At 33.5% G+C, this 15,946-nt stretch overlaps 1 protein-coding gene across 2 annotated transcripts in view; it reads left to right on the top strand.

The window, feature by feature from the left end:
* Positions 1-15,946, top strand: part of LOC106066020 (HEAT repeat-containing protein 1-like) — a 31,397-nt gene that overhangs the window by 13,776 nt on the left and 1,675 nt on the right. For both annotated transcript variants that reach the window (XM_013224996.2, XM_056029933.1), the window contains exons 18-42: positions 923-1,094; positions 1,569-1,747; positions 1,937-2,125; positions 2,755-3,018; positions 3,416-3,544; positions 3,649-3,743; positions 3,907-4,050; positions 4,175-4,290; positions 4,457-4,578; positions 4,677-4,805; positions 9,175-9,450; positions 9,957-10,092; positions 10,275-10,444; positions 10,543-10,710; positions 11,307-11,450; positions 12,177-12,347; positions 12,717-12,892; positions 13,141-13,240; positions 13,349-13,428; positions 13,543-13,627; positions 13,967-14,101; positions 14,242-14,346; positions 14,706-14,776; positions 14,909-15,006; positions 15,678-15,835. In XM_013224996.2, coding sequence (XP_013080450.2) covers positions 923-1,094; positions 1,569-1,747; positions 1,937-2,125; positions 2,755-3,018; positions 3,416-3,544; positions 3,649-3,743; positions 3,907-4,050; positions 4,175-4,290; positions 4,457-4,578; positions 4,677-4,805; positions 9,175-9,450; positions 9,957-10,092; positions 10,275-10,444; positions 10,543-10,710; positions 11,307-11,450; positions 12,177-12,347; positions 12,717-12,892; positions 13,141-13,240; positions 13,349-13,428; positions 13,543-13,627; positions 13,967-14,101; positions 14,242-14,346; positions 14,706-14,776; positions 14,909-15,006; positions 15,678-15,835 — 3,612 coding nt within the window. The remainder of the gene's footprint in view (positions 1-922; positions 1,095-1,568; positions 1,748-1,936; positions 2,126-2,754; positions 3,019-3,415; positions 3,545-3,648; positions 3,744-3,906; positions 4,051-4,174; positions 4,291-4,456; positions 4,579-4,676; positions 4,806-9,174; positions 9,451-9,956; positions 10,093-10,274; positions 10,445-10,542; positions 10,711-11,306; positions 11,451-12,176; positions 12,348-12,716; positions 12,893-13,140; positions 13,241-13,348; positions 13,429-13,542; positions 13,628-13,966; positions 14,102-14,241; positions 14,347-14,705; positions 14,777-14,908; positions 15,007-15,677; positions 15,836-15,946) is intronic.

A 15,946-nucleotide genomic window follows, 5' to 3' on the forward strand; every position in this document is an offset into this window, starting at 1 on the left:
CTTAACGAGGGTGTCCTGTGGCCAGCACAACAACCAACCATCTTTACTTTTCCCCAACAAATGTCAGGTACCCATTAGAGCTGGGTGGACTCAGAAGCGCCCAAAGATGCCAAAATAAAAAATCCCAGGATTCGAACCCGTGACCACCAGTTTGAAAGCCAATAGCTTTACCACTCAGCCACTGCGCCTTCAACACCTCTGTTTGACAGTTTTATAAAACACCTACCAGCCAGCTGCTATGGTAGAAACAAGCTCAATGACTAATTAGGATTATATGTCTGAACAAAAATCTTTACAATTTTTCTGAAGAGTGAGTGTGGAGGATGCCAAAGCTTTCATTGCACACTGCAAGGAATGGTCTGAAAAAAAGTAAGAAAAAGCTAATTCTTTCAAAATGGGATAAAATATCCCCAGTGTCAGCATATCCTGTAAATAAAATTACCTATCAACAAAACTACTTTGTCAGAAATGGAGGTCACTGATCCAGCCTATCAAACTATTACATATGCTTTAAAGCAAAAATTACAAAGATTCTCATTCTTTTGAATGAATTTTCTGTTGATGCTATTATGGAATCAGGAATAAAACACTAGATGCATTATCACCATAAATTATTGTTAGGTGCACCTCTGACACTAACTGACATATTCCAGAAAAATCTATGACAAAGACTAATTGTGTCTCAATAACTTATGCTATGTTCATTTTCTGTATTGCTGCATTACATGCTTGAATGATTTTATTGATTTCAGTTGTTCGTGAATAAATTTCTTTTTATTATATTTAGGAAAATACACATTTGTCTTTAAAAATTCTTGTTTCCAGGGATGTAGGCATATCTGCAGCTGCACAAATCAAGTCTCTTGCCAGTCTCTTTTTCTTTGTACTGGGCTTTAGTTTATAATAATTCTTTTTTGTTTAGTTACTTCGAGATCCCAAGGATATGCTCAAGTTTTTGTGCATGGTTTGGATGGCTTCTGACAATCAAGGAGTGAGCACTAAGTTTAAAGCTGAAACCTTACAGTTTAGTCAAGTGTTTCTGAAATCTCTCTCTGCCCATGAAAAAGAAACATTGTTGACCAAATGTTTACCAGGTTAGTTTATAGCTCGGTCTTTTGGAATGAACTAGTCACAGTTGAATGTCTCACATTAATACAAGTTTAGTCAAGATCAACAGTCCTCTACATTTCATTTCCCTAGAATGATTTGTGTACCTGTAGTATCTTTTTCTAGCTTAGTTCTAGTTAGAAATAGTAGCCACTTAACTCAGTTCTTGTCCAGATAAACCGTATAATCAACTCATTTATCAGTGAAACTTACTTTTTAGCCATTGATTGGTTAGTCATTAAAGCATTTTTTTTTCATTAAAGCAATTTTTGCCCCTTCTCAAACTAAACTAATAACCTTTTTTTTTGTCAACAAGCTTCTACACAAATTCATGATATCATCCACTTACACTTTTATCAGAGTAAATATAGATTCTATGATATTGTTTTATGTACATCATTGCTGTTTTTACTTTTAGTATTGATACATTTAATATTAAGTTTCTGTTGTTTTTTTTTCAGTTCTACCATGTCTTCTTATTTTGCTGTCAAGCCAGTTTGAGAAAGTTCGGGAAATGGCTGTAAACATGTTAGAATTATTGACTAAAACAGCATCTGCGAGTTCACACTTACTTTGGTTCTCTGGAAATCTTTTAAAGTACAAGCAGGAAGTGACTAAAGACAATGAGTTTTTGTCACAAGTAAGTTGTTTTTTTTTTTCACTAACAGCTCATGCTTAGAAAGTACTCAGTTTCTTCTTAGAAATAGTTAGAATTTCTGTTTCCGATAACTAAAGTTCTTCAAATGTAAATGTAGCTTATGTTGCTATGTTGGATAAGTTGACCAAAAACATTTCAATCTCTTTCAACTAATTCATTATATTTGTTCAGGTTTTGACAAATATTTTAGAAGGAGAGTTGGCATCTTGTGAGTCCCCTGCTAAGAAGCGTAAGAGAACAAGCAGTGCTCTCCCTGTACATCTAGAATGTGTTGATTTCTTTATGAAGCTTATTTCAGATACTACACCTTGTAGTATCAAATGTGGACTGTTGGCTATTTTGTCAAGACTTGATACAGTTGTAAGTCTCTCATAACTTTTTTTTTTACAGTGTATAAGCTTACTCACACTAACATAATTTGTTCTCAATCAGAATACCTAAAGCTTTTAAATGAATCAAAGCTCAAGATATTGAAATGTTTATTTTTCAAAAACATTGGTGTATCATGATTGAATATTTCCAAGCAATTTGATATAAAGCTTGATATAAATGACAAAAAAAGCAACTTTGGCCACCATTAACCTTTAAATCAAATAGTCCTTACAAATTAGAGAGGGTGATCATATAACATTTTACACTGTTGACCAGCCAATATGAACATATTACAGCCAATAGGTGTACAGAATTTTAGCATTATAAATCCTGTCAAAAATGCATTGTTTTTTTAAGTACATTTCCATTATAAATATCAATTAAATTTCACACAGGCTTACCTTATATTAAATATGTTGTGCTCTAACTAGCTAGCAGTTTACTTTGGTGCTCAACAGAAAATTAATGGAATCTACCAACAAACAGTTTCTTTTACAAATTAATGCTTGATCACACAGTTCAATTCAATATGTGTTTTAAATATTTTTTGGTATTTTTGTATGGGAAAATTGATATTGTAACATTTTTAAAATTTATATATTTTTTTTTTAACCCAGGAGAGTTTTGAGCCTTTAATACCTGTGCTAAAGAACCTATTAGATTTAATGGAAAAATCAAATCTTTCACATGAACACAAAACTGTTGATCTAAGTGTGGAACAAAAAGAACTGGTGTCTCTTCTAATAAAACGTTTCACTAGTAATGTGGCTGGATGTATTGGAGAGAAATCTGAATGCCTGCAGACTTTACTAAAAGCTCTGAAAAGTTCTTTTAAAATCAAGGAATCTGGTGACACAGTTCAAATGTTGCTACTGAAACAGGTGAATTTTTAAAAATATTCTATGAGTAGTTCGATGTCATTGAAAGTTCTCTGAAAAGCTTATAAGACAAGTCTAGACATAAACTACTTGCATAATGAATGTTTGGTAGTAACTGGCTCCAGAACTCCTACAAAAACTGCATCACATGCCTTTGTGATTGAAACAAATTGACCTTCAAAGAAAGATGACTTCTATTGTCCTCCTTCCCTTTTCATTCCAAGAAGCTGACTAATGCTTTATCTGAATCTTATCTGACATGAAGTGAATTCCTCATTGTTTATCAAGTTGCAACTAAATTCAGTTTTATTGGATTAATGAGCAATATGTGTTGATTAGCTTTAAAAAAAAAATTCAGAAAAAGTAACTCACCAAACCAAATCATGTTTAATACTTTCAGCTAAGTGGCCCATTTCTGGCAGCTGTTCCTCTGTCTTCACGTCAAGCTATATTTACAGAACTGCTGACAGTGCTGAGTACAACCTCTAACCCTGAGGTGGGAAGACTCTGTAAGAAAGTGGTGAAACATGTAAGTATGTGTAGAGAAAGGGAAAATTGTAGAACCATTTAGTGGGGGGGGGGGGGTATTTTTTTGTTAAACTTCATGTAATTATTATATTTTTTAATGCTCAGATGACTCTTGACTCAGTGATAGTAATAGAAGAACTGAAGACAGTCCTTACAACATCTTCTCCTGGAACTATTCGTGAGGCAAAGAAACAAAAGTTGTAAGATAACAATTTTACAATCTTTAGAGAGTATTAATAAGTATTGGTCTTTTAATATGGAATATATTGAATATAAAAATAAATAAACATATCCGTGATTAGTTTTCTAGTGGGGATTTTTTTAATGTTTAATTTTAATTTATTTAATTTATTAATTTCATAGACAAGCATCAGGGTCAGATGAGAACTCAGAATTTGACAAATTACACTGGAAACGTATTGTTCTTCTTTTTGAGATGATTCAAATTAAAAAGAAAATCAGTAATGCTGTGCCACTCATTCCAGCAGCTTTTCAAGTACTTGGCAGGTAATGCAAGAATATTTATGAAAGTAGGAAACATACATTTTGTAGTCATATTTATTCTTTAGTTGTAATATACATTTCTTTTTTTAATTAACTCTGAATGTAGAATTCATATTTGCCTTTGTAGAGTTTTAGAATTAGAACATAAAGGCTCTGGAGAGTACTTCAAGCAACTAATTCTTGGTACTATCAACTTTATTTGTTCTCGTCATCAAAAACATAGTGAAGAAAATGATAATACTGGTAAGTTGGAACATGACTTTTTAAGTTTTATAAATCTTTCAACAATCATTTTATTCTGAAAACTAGCTTACCAAATGTAATATCATTTTTAAAAGCTCTACATGCTTATAATATTAGGCTCTCTTCCAATTTGATTATTTATTACATTGTATGTTATATATGCTAGATTCAGTGAAAGGAGAACATCTAAACATGGAGCTTATTGTCAACTGTGTTAGGAGTTCTGATAATCCACATACACATCAGCAAGCTCTGATGTTACTAAGTACTGCTGCCAAGATTGCCCCAGTGTGTACAGGTTTTTTTTTATGCTTATATGTGGTGTTTAGTAGCACTAGAACAGTCTCAACTCACCATGTCATATCCACTGTGTATTACTTTTTTAGGGATTACTTCTTCACAATATGATGACAGTGTTCACATTTATGGGAGCAAATATCTTACGTCAGGATGATGCTTACAGTTTTCATGTTATTGGCAAAATCTTAGAGAATGTTATTCCTGCACTCATACTAGTAAGTTTAAATGATGTCATAGTGTAAAATACTAAGTCAATTCATAACCTTAGAAACAAGGCTTTATTTCAATAAAACACGACTGATACACACAATAACACTGTACAGACTGGTCACTATTCACAGACTACGATAATGCGAACACGATTACAAATACTAGCACGATTACAAGCACGGGTAACACACAAGTTCATTTAACGATCACTCCATTCACCCCTCCTTTATTTCTTTCTGGGTCTTAGGTTATAACCATGCGTATGAAGGGAAGGATCCGGAGGTATCTCTGGCGTAGACTTTTCTCCTTGCAAGTCGTAACTGTCCTGTACGGGACTCGAGTCAATATTGGCCTCTGGCATTGGGTGGCTCCCCTGTGAGTCACTGTTGACTTCTGGCTGGTTGTACATCATTGGGGTGGGACTCTGTGAATTACTGATAGTTTCAGGCACGTAGCGACTCCCTGGTGAGAGATCCAAAGAGTCACCGACCTCTTGAGGCAGAATACAGTTCTCTGGTTCGAAATAGTCGTTTGTGGATTTTTCCTTCGGCGCCAGGTGCCTAAGCGACACTGTCTCCTCCCGGTCGTTTGGAAATCGTATATGGGCGTACTGTGGATTGCAGCTAATAAGTTCAACCTCTTGTACCAATGGGTCAAATTTTGAAGATCTTACAGGGGATTTTAGTAATACTTTGCCTGGGTTCTGTAGCCAAGTAGGCAAGGATGTTCCCGTTGGCGATCTTCTGTTGAATTTGAAGATCCGTTCGTGTGGAGTTTCATTAGTAGAAGTACACAGTAATGATCGAATTGAGTGAAGTGCCTGGGGCAACACAGATTCCCACTGTGATAGTTCCAACTTCCCTGAGTCCAATGCTAATAAAATAGCCTGCCACAATGTTTTATTCAGCTTTTCTATTTGCCCATTTCCTTTGGCATTGTAGGGCGTTGTCCTGCTAGTGGCTATGCCCTTAGAATGTAGATATTCTGTAGTTTCTGTGGACATAAATGATGTGCCACGATCAGAGTGGATGTAACTGGGTGTTCCAAAGAGGAAAAATAACTGGTCGAAGCACTTTATTACTGTCTTAGATGTTATATCAGGACAGGGAAAAGCGAATGGAAACCGCGAATATTCGTCAATCATTGTTAACAAATACTTGGTGCGAGTAGCTGATGGCAAAGGACCTTTAAAGTCAACACTTATTCTTTCAAACGGCTGTGTGGCCTTAATGAGCGTACCTGCAAATTCCTTATAGAATTGCGGTTCTGCATTGTTGAATGGTCTGTCTGACCTCTTCAACCGAGAAGGGTAAGTTCTTTGACCTGACATAATGTAGAAGTCTAGTGACACCTGGATGACACAGGTAGTCATGGTACGTCTTCAGGCTACTTTGTTTCGTCATGGTTGCACAGTGCCCCCTAGACAAGGTGTCTGCTGCTGTGTTGGCGTTCCCAGGTCTATACTGTATATCAAACTTGAAGCTTGCCAGTTCCAATTTCCACCTTTGTATCTTATCGTTTTTAATTTTCTTGTCATGAGTGTCTTTAAATATGTATGAAATAGACCGCTGGTCCGTAATAAGGGTAAAATGATTGCCACACAAATAATGCTTCCATTTGCGTATGGCTTCAATTATTGCAGTGGCTTCTTTCTCTATGACAGATTGATGCCTTTCAGTAGGTGAAAGAGTTCTAGAGAAGAATGCAATAGGTCTTCCCTCCTGATTTAAAGTGGCAGCTACTGCAATGTCAGAAGCGTCAGTTTCCACAATTAGAGGATGGTCATACTTTATGGTGAAAATTGCTGCTTTCTGCAATTCTTCTTTCAAGTCTTCCAACGCTGTTTTTATTTCTGTAGGTACAGGAAAAATTTGATTTTTCATTATAGGATACATTTTGTCGGAGAAATGTGGTATCCAGTGAGCATAATATGCCAAAAGTCCTACAATCCTTTTCTGAGACTTCAGATCTTTTGGAGGTGGCAAATCTCTCAGAGCTTGAAATCTATCAGGTTCCGGCTTCAAATGCCCTTTGGATATTTCATATCCAAGCAGCTTTACCTTCTTAGTAGCAAATACACTTTTACTTTCGTTGAAAGTTATTCCGTATTCCAGAGCTACCTTCTGAAAATGCAACAGATTTTTGTTATGGGAGTCTACATCTGTACCACATATTGTTACATTGTCGACATAGGCAAACGTGTCAGACAACTTTTCTTTTTCTATAATAGTGTCTATGGTTTTCTGGAAGCAAGCTACACCGTTAGTGACCCCAAAGGGTATTCTGCAAAACTGGTAGAGTTTACCACAAGCTTCGAAGGCTGTGTATTTCTTTTCGCTCTGTTGGATAGGTATTTGGTGATAAGCACTCTCCAGATCCAATGTGCTAAAGATTTCATACCTGGAAATTTTCTCCACCATTTCATCTACTCTAGGCATGGGGTATGCGTCCAGGTAAGTAAATCTATTTATAGTTTGGCTATAATCAACGACCATTCGCTTTTTGTGCCGCTCATTGGTCGTGACAAGGACTTGAGCTCTCCAAGGTGATTTGGAAGGTTCAATGATACCGTTTCGTATCAATTTCTCAACTTCAGCTTTAATAAATTGTGTGTCTTGGAAGGAGTAACGACGAGATTTAGTAGCAATAGGTCTGCAATCAGGGGATAAATTTGCAAACAATTGTGGTGCCTCTACCTTAACAGCATTGAGCGAGCAGACATGAAATGCAGGTCGACCACCGTTGAATGGAATTATCAGTTCTTTGTGTAATGCGAGGAAATCTAACCCAAGCACTACATCAGTGCAAAGTTCATCTAGTAACGAAAGTTTAAATTGATTGTAAACTTCCCCTTTGTATTTTAGCGATGCAAACATGTGGCCTCTTGTGACGCTTGACAGTTGAGATGACGCCATAGAAATTTTGTGCTTTGAACGTGTCACTGACCAATCGTACTCTCTTGGTATGTTTGAAGAAATGTAGCTTTCCCCGCTACCTGTATCAATTAGGACTTCTAGGTTCACGCCATTTACAGAGATGTGTACTGTTGATTTAGTTAAACCAGGTACAGACGAACTAGCAATTAGTGATGTTAGATGTGTAGAGTCCTTAATGCAGCTACAATCTTTACAAGATTGTCTTTTAATCTCGTGGCTAGGAGATGTTTTGACTTTTGTTTTGGTTATAGGAGTGTTGCGAGACTTGCAAACCTTCGAAAAATGTCCATTTTTCCCGCACGAATGACACATGCAGTCTTTGGCAGGGCATTTCGCTCTGAGATGCCGACTACCTCCGCAAAAGAAACATTTAGTATTCACTGTTGCGATTGTTTCTGAGTCCACCATTTCTTCGGTTGAGATTGCCGATGATGAAAGAGATGACTCTACCAATTGAGATGGAGTACTAAATGAACTGGATTCTTTTTGGGCCATGTCGAGAGTCTTGGCAATATCTAAAGCCATTTTCAAGTCAAGGGATCTTTTCTCAAGTAGCCTCTGTCTAATTACACTCGAACGCATGCCGCTAACAAAGGCATCGCGAATGGCGTCCTCTTCATTTTTGTCAGCACTGACAGCTCGGAACTGACAATCTCTGGCCATCACTCTCAGCTTGTGTACAAATTGATCAAGACTTTGATCGACTTCTTGTTCGCAAGTTGCAAGCAAATGTCTGGCCAATGTTTCATTAGGGGCCTTCACAAATAAATTCTCAAGAATAGATTTTGCTTCTGAGTATTTAGAACAGGTAGAAAAATACTGATATAAGGATGGAGACACAAAGTTGCATAGCAGGTCAAACTGTTCACTTTCACTAGCCCCTACCTTCGTTGCGAATCTGTCAAAACAAGAAATCCAATGTTTCCATGTAACTGAAGCATTAGTTGAACTAGGATCAGCATCCAGTCTATTGGGATGCAAAAACTTGTCCATTTAAGAATGGTTTTATTGAAATAAATTGTAATATACTAAGTCAATTCATAACCTTAGAAACAAGGCTTATTTCAATAAAACACGACTGATACACACAATAACACTGTACAGACTGGTCACGATTCACAGACTACGATAATGCGAACACGATTACAAATACTAGCACGATTACAAGCACGGGTAACACACAAGTTCATTTAACGATCACTCCACATAGCTTTTTTTTTGTGTGTTTATTTGCAATGTTATTTATATTACTTTGTAGCCTTGTATGTTTCAACAGAAGAAAATAAAGAAAATCATTTAAAAACTTATTGAATAGATATAAAGTTACAGTAATTGTGTTTTACAATCTTATACTGACACATTCCAATGAGTCTAGGTTTGTTAGTGCAAACATTTGATAAATGCATCCATTAATTCTCCACTGTATCTCCCTATACAGGCTTGCCAAGAAAAGAGTAAAGATAATGATAAGAAGAAAAAGTCTTCAAAAGACAAGATCAGATCAGAAGAAATGATGACAGTGATACTTAGGGTGTTTGTAGATGCCATTCCACACATACCATCTCACAGAAAGATTGTGCTGTTTGAAAAACTGATGTCCATCTTGGGAGCTGACAGATACTTGTGGAGACTGATTTTATTGTTCATTGAAAGTGTAACAGTCAGATCCAAAACTTTGGAAGAAAATCAAGTCACTGAGACGGAGAATGAAAAGGCAAGTGTTTTATTTTAATAGCTATGAGAAAAAAACAACAATGTATTATTTAAATGGAACTCTATGTATTATGTGCTCAATGGTAAATGTATTTATTAGGTAGTGATTAAATTAAAATACATTTTAATGTGTTTGAAAGAGTGATCTAAATAAAATGTCTATACAACTCTAATGCATCCTGGACAAAATGCTGAAGACTTTAGATACATTACTATTGGATGGAGTCCTGTTAGAGCATCAGCCAAATAATTCATGGATAGGTTTTGTTATGGGTACAATTCTAAGACCTTTTTTTTTTTCAACATTTTAAACCTAAGTCTATTTTTTTTTTCTCTCATTGTTGAATTTATAAATGTAGATTTATATTTCAAAAAGAATTAAATTTATATTACTATATTCATGTTTTTCTCTACTATTACCTTTTTTGTATGGTAAATTAGTGCATTAAAAGAAAAAAAAATCTTAATCTGTTGTTAACTTTCATACATTTAACTTTAATCTTACAGTCCTCTGGACCATTGAACCTATCAGACTTGGAGTTCCTGTCTAGCATTGTAGAAAAATTCTCCTGTACTCAATTGTTCCAATGTTATCAATTGTCTCTGTCATATGTGCTAGAGCTTCCAGAGGAAAAACAAGGGAGTAAGTGGAAAGCTTTATATAATGAATAGATGCTCTTCTTTTCCTTATGATGGTTGAATTACTATTACTTGAACTAAAGCGGTTACCATTTTTTTCAATTAAGGTGTTACATTTTTGCTCAAGCATTTCATTTGTCTTGTCATTTAGTTTTTATAGATCAGAACATTTTTACTCTCTTGTAGTTCAAGTGTTACAGTTCAACAAAGAAAGTTTAAGTCTAGAAGATATGAGCTCAGAGGACATGGAGATATTTAGTATTTCACATCACAGTGCTAAGCAACTGAGGCATTTCAAGTTTGCTACTGTCTATGCTTTGAATGAATTCATCTGTAGTCAACATTTAGTAGCTCAGGTACAATTAGAAAACTAAAATCTCTTGTAAAAAATACATACACACACTGATAAAAAACTAAAGCTTACTTGAGTGAATTGATTTATTGTATTAATCAGATGGCTGTAAGTGACCCAAGTGTGTTTCTAAATAACTATCAAAGTTTGTTGGAGACTGTCTTGAAGTTTATTGGACAAGTTACAGAGTCTAGTCAAAGACTTAGAGAAAGCAATAGTTCCAGGTTCTGGAGAATTTTATTGAACAAGTCGCATGATGTGCTAGACAATGTGAGTTGTTAATTTTAAGAGAAAAAAAAAGCTTTATCTTCATTTTTTAATAACATAGGCTTATTTAAAAGAAAATTCAGCAATATCGTTTTCAAAATCTTTCTTATAAGATGTAAAAAAAAAGAAATAGTTAATTTATTGAATTATTTGGCTAAAATGTATAAAGTGCTAAAATAAATGAGCCCAAAATTAAACAGAAAGAGACATAACCCCACTATACTGTTTTGTCAAGCCCACTATCCTTTATTTAAAATTGACTTCTGCTTAATGCAGACAATTATAGAAGACATTATGAATCTCATTTTTTAAATGTATCAATAATCATAGGGGTTTTTTTGTAGCTTGAGAATGTGTATATTCTTTTGTTTGCACTGTATTTATACTAGTACAAACTGTTGAAGTCATGAGTAATGGACTTACTTTAGTATTTTGATATTCAATGAAATGCACTTCATTTAAAAACTTGATGAGGCTAAATAGATTGTAGTGGAGTAGGTGTGTAGCTAGTGAAAGAAAATACAAAAGGTTATTTTCTTAATGAAAAATGAAGTCATTTATTTTGTTTAAAGTTCCTAACTCAACTATTTTATTGGCAGCTTGTCAATCTCCTACCTGATTCAATGTTTATGGATGTGGTGTCTGGATTAATGAATCATTCACTGCCTCTTGTACAGAGGAGAGCTATGGAGTTACTTAATAACAAATTGCAACATTATAAGGAGAATCTGACACCAGCTCAGGTTAGACTTTAAGAATTTCAATATGATACTGTTATTGTACAATCTGGTCAAATATTTACTTATTTACTATTTAACTAACAACAACAAAACACCATGATTACTAAACTATATCTTATACCATAGTAAGAAATAGGCAGAGCTGATGGTTAAGAAAATAATATGTAGAAGGTTGTTTTTTTTTCCTTTAAATTTGAATACAGAATATCTTACCTGTGTCTGTTATATTGCAAAATTCATATATTTTATTTTATTTTTTTAACTGATTTTTAAGCAAATATTTACTATGAAACAAGAACCAGATACCAAATTCATTACAAATTTTCTATTAAACTAATTCAAAAACTTGATCTAATATGGGCCTAGATAGATTTTCATTAAATATATTAAATATATTTTATATTAGAGCTCTACACAAAATGAGATCCCCTTTACAAAACATGTATTACTGAATTATAATTTTTCTAGATTTGAGAATATTTCTTAAATATCTTCGCATAGTCATTTCCAATGGCTTAGTACACACAAAAAAAAATGAATCTATTTTGTTATGTAAAATATTACATTATCTAATTCACTAATTAAGGTAGCTGCTTTATAATAGGAAATAATAATTAGGATATTTGGCATTAGTTCAAATGAAAGAAAAAAGAGTCAAATAGAATCTGGAATTGTTTTTGGCAGCTCAAAAGTTTTTAAAGTAACTTTCGATGGATGCCCTTTTTACAGATTGATATGCTAATCACTATGACAACTAAACTGATATCTATAGCAAGTCAGTGCCTGTTGAAAGGTAAAACATCTGTTAAAGAAGAAAATTTAGTCAATGGACAGACAGCACTATATTCACTCAAAGTCTTATGTCGTGTCTTAGGAGATAAACACGAGCACCTGACTGAGGTAAGTCAATAGATATTCATTATGGCCTAATCTTTTGTTGTATTTCAAATTATGCCTGTGTTAATATTAAGATTTTTTTGCACAGTTCTTTTTTTTTTTAAATCCTAACCCTAACTTTCTTAATGAAGTTGTAAAGTGAATATGACAAGCAACTTAAGCAAGGGACTTTCAGATACTAAGTAAGACAAAAATTATAGTGGCTCCAGTTCTGCAGCCATTTACAATATTGCATACATTGTTGATTCATTATATGGGTCTTAAAATACTTGTGGGGGAGGGGGTCTGAGACTTATTTAATAACATTCTCCAGAACCTGAAAGTATTGCTTTATCTAATATTAACAAATTATAATTATTTGTTCCACTATAGATATTACAGTTATGTATAAAAGTTCTTTCACGACACACTGACAATGGCATGGTTTGTGCGTCCTCCTTGTTGTGTGTAGCTGAGGCAGTGAGCAGTCTTAAACTACACTCCATTGAATTCCTGACACAATTTATGCCATTGGTTATTGATCACCTGAAATCTCCAGCTATCACAGAGTAAGTTACACATCTCTGCTCAAAACAAGTTGAAATAATTTACTAGTTTTCAATATTCAATTATTAAAGGATATTAATACAATTTTTTATTTGTTCAATTGTTTTCATAATTGATATTTAAGTTGTTTATATTAATTCTTTTCGCTTTTATATTAATTCTTTTCGCTTCTTTAGAAAATGTGATTCATTTCTTTTCTGTGTTTTTATCACTTACTGTTGGCTATTATAATTTTTGCTTAACTTTCTAGGCATGAAGTTCTTCTCCTGGCAGCCATAACCTCATTACAGAAAATTGTTGAATCAATGTCAGCATTCCTTAGTCCATTCCTTGTAGACATCATTGTACAGGTACAGTAGTCAACAGCTCAATATGCTGTACTGCTTTATTTGGATAAATCTACTTTTATTATAATTAAATTTGATGTCTTTGACAGTGTACCTTGTATCACTTAACAGGTTTGCCTTATAAGTTCCAATGTAGAGTCTCAGTCAGATGCACATAAACCTACAGTGATACAAAAAATAAAACTTATTTGGTAAGTTTTTAAAATACAAGTATATTCAATTCTTAAGGATACATTTTATTTGCTGTTCAAAATTAAAAGTTAAGAGCCATTCCATTTTATCTTATATTTCTACTATTTTTCCAGTTCTACATTATCAGTTATGACACCAACTAGAACCTTCCTGCCTGGACTAGAAAAATCTTTCACAGCTCTAGAGGATAAATTTGTGGTATTTGTTTTGAAATGTTTAAAATTAACAGCATGGATTTTTTTAAAATTTTAAGTCTGAGCGAAATGTTTATACTTTTGTGTGTCCTTATTATTTACTGTGGGAAGATACAATATATTTTTTTTGAAGTCTATCTCCATATATTTGTTTTTTAGAATTCAGTTTAATTTATTTTACATTTTTTTTATAGCAGTGTTATCCTACTTCAGAAATAAAGTCATAAGTAAAACCAATTTAATGCTATGAACTTTGATATTAGCTAGACAAGTTATTGCAACTCTCTTATTGCTACTGTTTTGCAAAAACGTAACTGACTTGAACCCAACAACTCTTCCCTAGACTTGTGCTGAATACGCTATGACAATGTTAAAAGATCATATTGTGAAAATGTCCAAAGACGACCTCACAACATTCTCTCCGGATCTTCTCAAATTTTTCTTTGCCTGTTTTGATCTTCGAGCAACACATAATGAGGTAGTAGAAGTATGACAATGGTGATTTGATTTAGTTGGAATGCTGGTAGTTACCATCTATAGAATAAATATTACTATTAGTGATTTCATTATTTGACTTAATAAGATAAATAAGAATGCAATATGAACTGTCTATTCCAGTTAAGTGATGAAGATCTGAATGTAATTGAAGGATGCATTATTGAAGCCTTTGTGTGTTTAGTATTTAAACTTTCTGAAGCTCAGTTCAAACCAATGTTACTTCAGGTATATATTTTAAAGATTGTACTTAATCATAACTCTAATTTCACACTCCAGACAGCAGATTAAAAAGTTTGAAGTAGCAGTGATATATGAAACATAAATAAAATAATTTGAAAATAAAGAAATTTAATTTAATGTAATATTTAAGTTAAAGAAGAAAATTAAATTTAAGTGTAAATATATTTGTCATTTGCTAAGATATTTTTTAACAGCCTCTTTTCAAAGCATGTAATATGTGCATTTAAATTAACATTTAGATATGCACAGAATATAATAATTTTGATTTAAAGAAAACTTTAAAAAAAAAAAAGTCTGATTACAACAGTATTTAATATGTACAATCAAATTTGTTTTGTTTGAAGATTTACAACTGGGCAACTGATGAAAATGTGAACAAAAAGAGATTAATTGTCTTCTACAGACTTTGTGACAGGTAATCTAGACAAGATAAAGTAGCTTTATTACTTCCATTGGATTATGTGTTTATTATTATTTATTGAGATTTTTTCACATGTATTAACTAATTAAACAAAATATTTTCTAATGTGCATGTGTGTCTCTGTAGTCTTGCAGGCAAACTAAAGAATCTGTTTACATTGTTTGCTGGTCACATCATCAAACACAGTGCTGACATGTTGGACACAAACAATAGAAGCAAACAAAGTGAGTCTTAGCATTGCTAACTAAACTTCCACTAAATTATCTTTTTTTTTATTATGTAATTAACTCTTTCTGTCTTATGATACTTGGTCATAATGAAGATAAAGAAAAACCTGGCTGAGACCTAGATCTTGTCAGTCAAAGAAATAGTGTGTGTTTAACTAAGTTTGTCCTTGCAGTCTATTGCCAAGCTGCCCATCAAGTGCTTGACCTATTGGGTTTTTTTTTACCTCTTGACTTGTGATTTGATCAGCAATTAGTCATTAGTCTGATTCCCTTGGCTAGCTCTACACCAGTGATGTTGCACAAGTCTTAGAATAATGTCAACTTTGGTGAGACCATTTCTATCATTCAAGACTTTTGCATCTGTGAAAATCATTTATTTCAACCAGCAGATAGACCATTTTTAAAGCTAGTTATTCATTATGTTTGCGAATATAGTATTGAAATTTCATATACAACTGATAAATTTGCAGAAAAACAAGGCAGACATTTTGCTATCAATGAGATGCTTATTTTGGAACAGTCTCCAAAGGAAACTGATGATGAAAACAGTTGTCTCCATGATTCTGGCAATTTTATAATAATTTTTTTTTCAGCATGATATTGTTAACCAAAAGTTTCATTAATTGTATCTTTCAAATGTTTCATTTGAAATATATTTTTTTTCCCAGAATGTAAATTATTTGGCAAAGGGAAAGCTGCTCGTGCCAAGGTGTGCGGTCTGTTGGTGCATATTATAGACTGCTTACAGAAAACATTTGCTCATGACACAGAAGGTTTTTTGACCAAGGAAAGATTTGATACTGTCATGCAATCTTTAGTTGATCAGGTAACTACAGTTTCAGTTAAAAATAGCTAAACAAAGTAAAATGTAGATTGTTCTTCCCTCATACAGCATGGTGCTTAAAAGTGCCAGTTAATCATTTTAACTATTGTGATG

Source organism: Biomphalaria glabrata, chromosome 5, assembly GCF_947242115.1.
Source record: "Biomphalaria glabrata chromosome 5, xgBioGlab47.1, whole genome shotgun sequence".
Classification (NCBI taxonomy): domain Eukaryota; kingdom Metazoa; phylum Mollusca; class Gastropoda; family Planorbidae; genus Biomphalaria; species Biomphalaria glabrata.